The 3,518-nt window shown below is 48.7% G+C and overlaps 1 protein-coding gene across 1 annotated transcript; it reads left to right on the top strand.

Annotated features, from left to right (window-relative positions):
• The first annotated feature begins 542 nt into the window (after window positions 1-542).
• Window positions 543-3,168, top strand: LOC144946956 (uncharacterized). The gene is made up of 3 exons (XM_078876025.1): window positions 543-639; window positions 2,487-2,655; window positions 2,953-3,168. Exons 2-3 carry the CDS (start codon window positions 2,497-2,499, stop codon window positions 3,145-3,147), a joined length of 354 nt encoding a protein of 117 aa, XP_078732151.1. The 5' UTR covers window positions 543-639; window positions 2,487-2,496; the 3' UTR covers window positions 3,148-3,168.
• The last annotated feature ends 350 nt before the right edge of the window (window positions 3,169-3,518 follow it).

The raw sequence follows: 3,518 nt of genomic DNA, 5'->3' as shown, positions 1-3,518 counted from the left end.
CCAGATGATTGGGAACCACGTGTGCCATGTGAAACTGGCCAAACATCTCGGCGCAGGAAACTGGGAGAGATTCGTGATACTCGGTGACACTGCAGGAGGAGTGGCGCTGTGGTGATCGGAGTCGTTAACGCGAGAACTGCGTCTACGCGCGGCAGTGAGAGAGGCGAGCTGCTGGCATATCACGTGGCGACGTGAGAGTTCAGGCGAATCGACGTTGAATATCAAAACTCGCATTGGATTTGTGATCAAGTTTCCTGGCAACAGAACAGCGAGTGACGCCTTCACGACAATAGTGAACATCAAAGAGACAGACAAACTCATCCACCCTCCTTCTCGTCATCATCATCAATTATCATCGTAATCGTTTCCATTACCCCGCACAGGCAGGGGAATTCGTCTGAATGAGCTGACGCACGGAATTGGTCAGATTCACACGCGGAGACTCGATGGGTCATGTGACGTCAATAAAACATGTCGATGAAATGATTGTTAACAGCACAGGTGCAAACAATTATACGTGACGTCACCAGCACACGTGAAGGCGTAATTGGTGACGTCACCAGCATAGGTGAGGATTTTAACCCTGCGGGAGGCGGATTCAGTGGTTGCTGCTCGGCGTTCGTATTCTTCTACATCCCGGTGAGTTCCGTCTCCTCTCGGCGTCTCGAGTTCGGTGGAGACATCCGTGGCTTGAGGACGTGTGTCTAAATATTACTGCTTGGGATAAAAAGGCATCTGGGCGTAGTGTTGGCATTAATAGGTGCTTGTTAACAATGATGTTTTAATTTAACGACTGGAAAATATTATGGGGGCCTGTGGTGGTTCTGCTCTTGTCTGCAAAACCCCAAGCCGTATTTCACCTGGGTGGTTTTAAGTCCTGTCAGATGTGGTGCGGTCTGGGGTACTTCCAAGGATCGGTGCTTGGTTCTGTTTAGCATTTAACATGACACTTTGGAGCACTTATTTCTAGGGCTGCGCTACCATTGCTACACAGATGACGCCCACGTTTGCCTCCAGCTAACACCATAGTCTACATAGGAAATCTTTTCAACTGTAAAGTTATGGTTGCAGGAAAAATGTTTTCGGAGCTAAATTTAAACAAGCTTTAATTAGCTTAGTCGGCTCTCCCCAACAACTAAACTGGGACTTTTAAGCCTAGTTATTGATGGCCAGAACGTCTGCCCGAAGCATGATTTGTTATCTTTGTGATATTTGATCCGTCCCTTTCCATTCAATGCTCGTGCTAAGGTTGCGAAAACCTTTTACCTGCCAACAGTGCTCGACTGCGCAACATACTTATGCTTGCTCATTGTGAGGCTCGTCCATGCACTTGTTCTCTCGCGACTCGATTTTTGAAAAGACTTGCTGGTAGATGTTTCAAATAAGATTCTTGGTAGATTACATTGTTCAGAATGTGGCAGTTGGGTTGCTTGCCCTCACCCCATTGTGACCATATTTCCCTGGTTCTCATTACACTGGTTTCTTGTCTAGAAGCGGCTGTTAAAGAGCCTTGTACTAGTGAAGACCTTGCAATTGCTGGTACCACATTCATGAGGTTGATTCATCCCTACACCCCTTGCCAAGGTTGTTAAGATCTGCAACCCCCCACCCTTCTGCGAGTTCTGCGATCCCAGCTGCCTTCCTGGTGTGAGCGGCCATTTGCTGTGCCTGTGGCACTGCTTGAATGCCCTCCCTACCTTTGTACATTCGTTTATTCTATAATTTGGATACTTTTATATCTCGTAATTTAAAATGGTATTTCTAAAGTCCGCGTCTCTTTAGCTTGGCCTTTCCTTAGCCTTTATTTCCTAGAAGGCGCCTTGAGACCGGTGGAAGGCGCCTTACAGATGTAAATTATGTATTACAGGCGACCCCCCCCCCCCCGCAACTACGACCTAATTTGTTCCCGGACTACGTCGAAAGGTCGAGCTGTTGAAAGTCGAACACTTAATTTCCCATTGGCAAAATGTTAGACATTGGGGTTCCGTTCCGGGATAACCCATTACATTTGTTTTAAGTGAATTTGGTGAAAACCCTTACAAACATTTATTTTAACATAACCTTTACCAAATGTGTGAAACCAAACTGACAGTTGGAAATCATTTAATTTTCTGCATGTCCGTCACGTTTCCTATTCTCAGACGTAGCAGAAGGTAAATGTACTAAGTTGAAGACCATTGAGTGCCGCAGTTCTCACCGCAGCTGCACAGTTGGGCTAAATTGTACATGCGTCAGAAGAGCATAGCGCTGTCATCTGGCGACGTCTGCGTAACATGAACGCGTCGCCTAATGGCGCTGCGTCTGCACACGACTTGCTCGGACTCGTCGGTAGTTTGGTTGTTACCGAGGGTCTTAATTATTATAAGAAAAGTCTTATGCGGGGGGGGGCGGTGTTGCAAGTCGAGCTGTCCTATACGTCTGGGCACCCAAAAAGGCTATGGGCGTGCTTTATCTTGGTATGTAATGTACACGTGTGTTGGCTGAAGGAATCTCGTGATGCCTTCGTCTGCTGCTGCCATGGAGGATCTGAGCGCTGTGATGGACATCTTTGTGCGCGAGTTCTGCGCCAACTGTGAAGGAGGCGCGGGGAACGTCTCCATGAGGAAGCACGCGCTGCAGAATCTGCTCGTGAAGCACATGCGGCCCTACCTGGCGGTGGGTTTCCTGTGGCTTTGCGCGGCAGCAGCACTGCAAACGTTTCTCGAGCAATGTGGTGCCATGACGTGTCTCCGCGTGCACTAGGAGCCGCTGCGGCTTGAGGCGGTGCCATGTGCTGTGGCACTGGGTTTTGCAAGAACGAGTGAGCGTGCTTCGTCACTGTTGGAGGTTGATTGAGACTGGGCTCGTAATGGCCACCATAGCATGTTGATTCCTATTTCTGTTGCTGCAACACTCCGCAGAGTGATTGGTGCATTGGCTGTAGCAGAAAGTGTTCCTGTTTCACGAATGCAGGGTGCGTGTGACCCGGATGAAGTGCGCAAGATCATGGGGGATCTTCACGAGAACCAAGGCGCCAGCGTGGACTTCCAAGCTTTCATGGCCACGTGGACACGGATCCTCGTGGCCGGCCATGCCCCGTTCCAGGAGCGTGTGTTCCTCACCAAGGGGCCCTGTGGCCAGCCCATTTCTGCTGATAAGCCCAAATAAATCTTTCAAATGTATATAAAATGAGATGACTAATACAATTGCTGGCACACTGGTCCTGGGCTTGGTGAATCGTGTGTTCAAGTTGAACCGGCAAGCAATGTCTGATGCATTTCCCTTCTCATGATGCAGGTTTGGTTTTGGGCAATGGTGGTGGTCTTGATGGGAGAGCCCCTCCTTATTTGGCTTTGCCCAAAAGGGCAACGAGTGCCCTACTGACCTCCGATGTCAGGAGGATTGGGCTTTGTACTGTTTAAAAACGGATATGATGGTAGCACTTGACACCCAGTTAATAGCCAACTTAAAGAATGGGTAACATCCCAAAATATAGTTATGTAGAAACAGGGGTGATGCTCCCTTCACCCTCAAATGTA

The sequence above is a fragment of the Lampetra fluviatilis genome, chromosome 43 (assembly GCF_964198595.1).
Source record: "Lampetra fluviatilis chromosome 43, kcLamFluv1.1, whole genome shotgun sequence".
In the NCBI taxonomy this organism is placed as follows: Eukaryota; Metazoa; Chordata; class Hyperoartia; order Petromyzontiformes; family Petromyzontidae; genus Lampetra; species Lampetra fluviatilis.
Note: the sequence above shows the minus strand (reverse complement) of the source record. Positions and strands in the feature narration are given on the sequence as shown.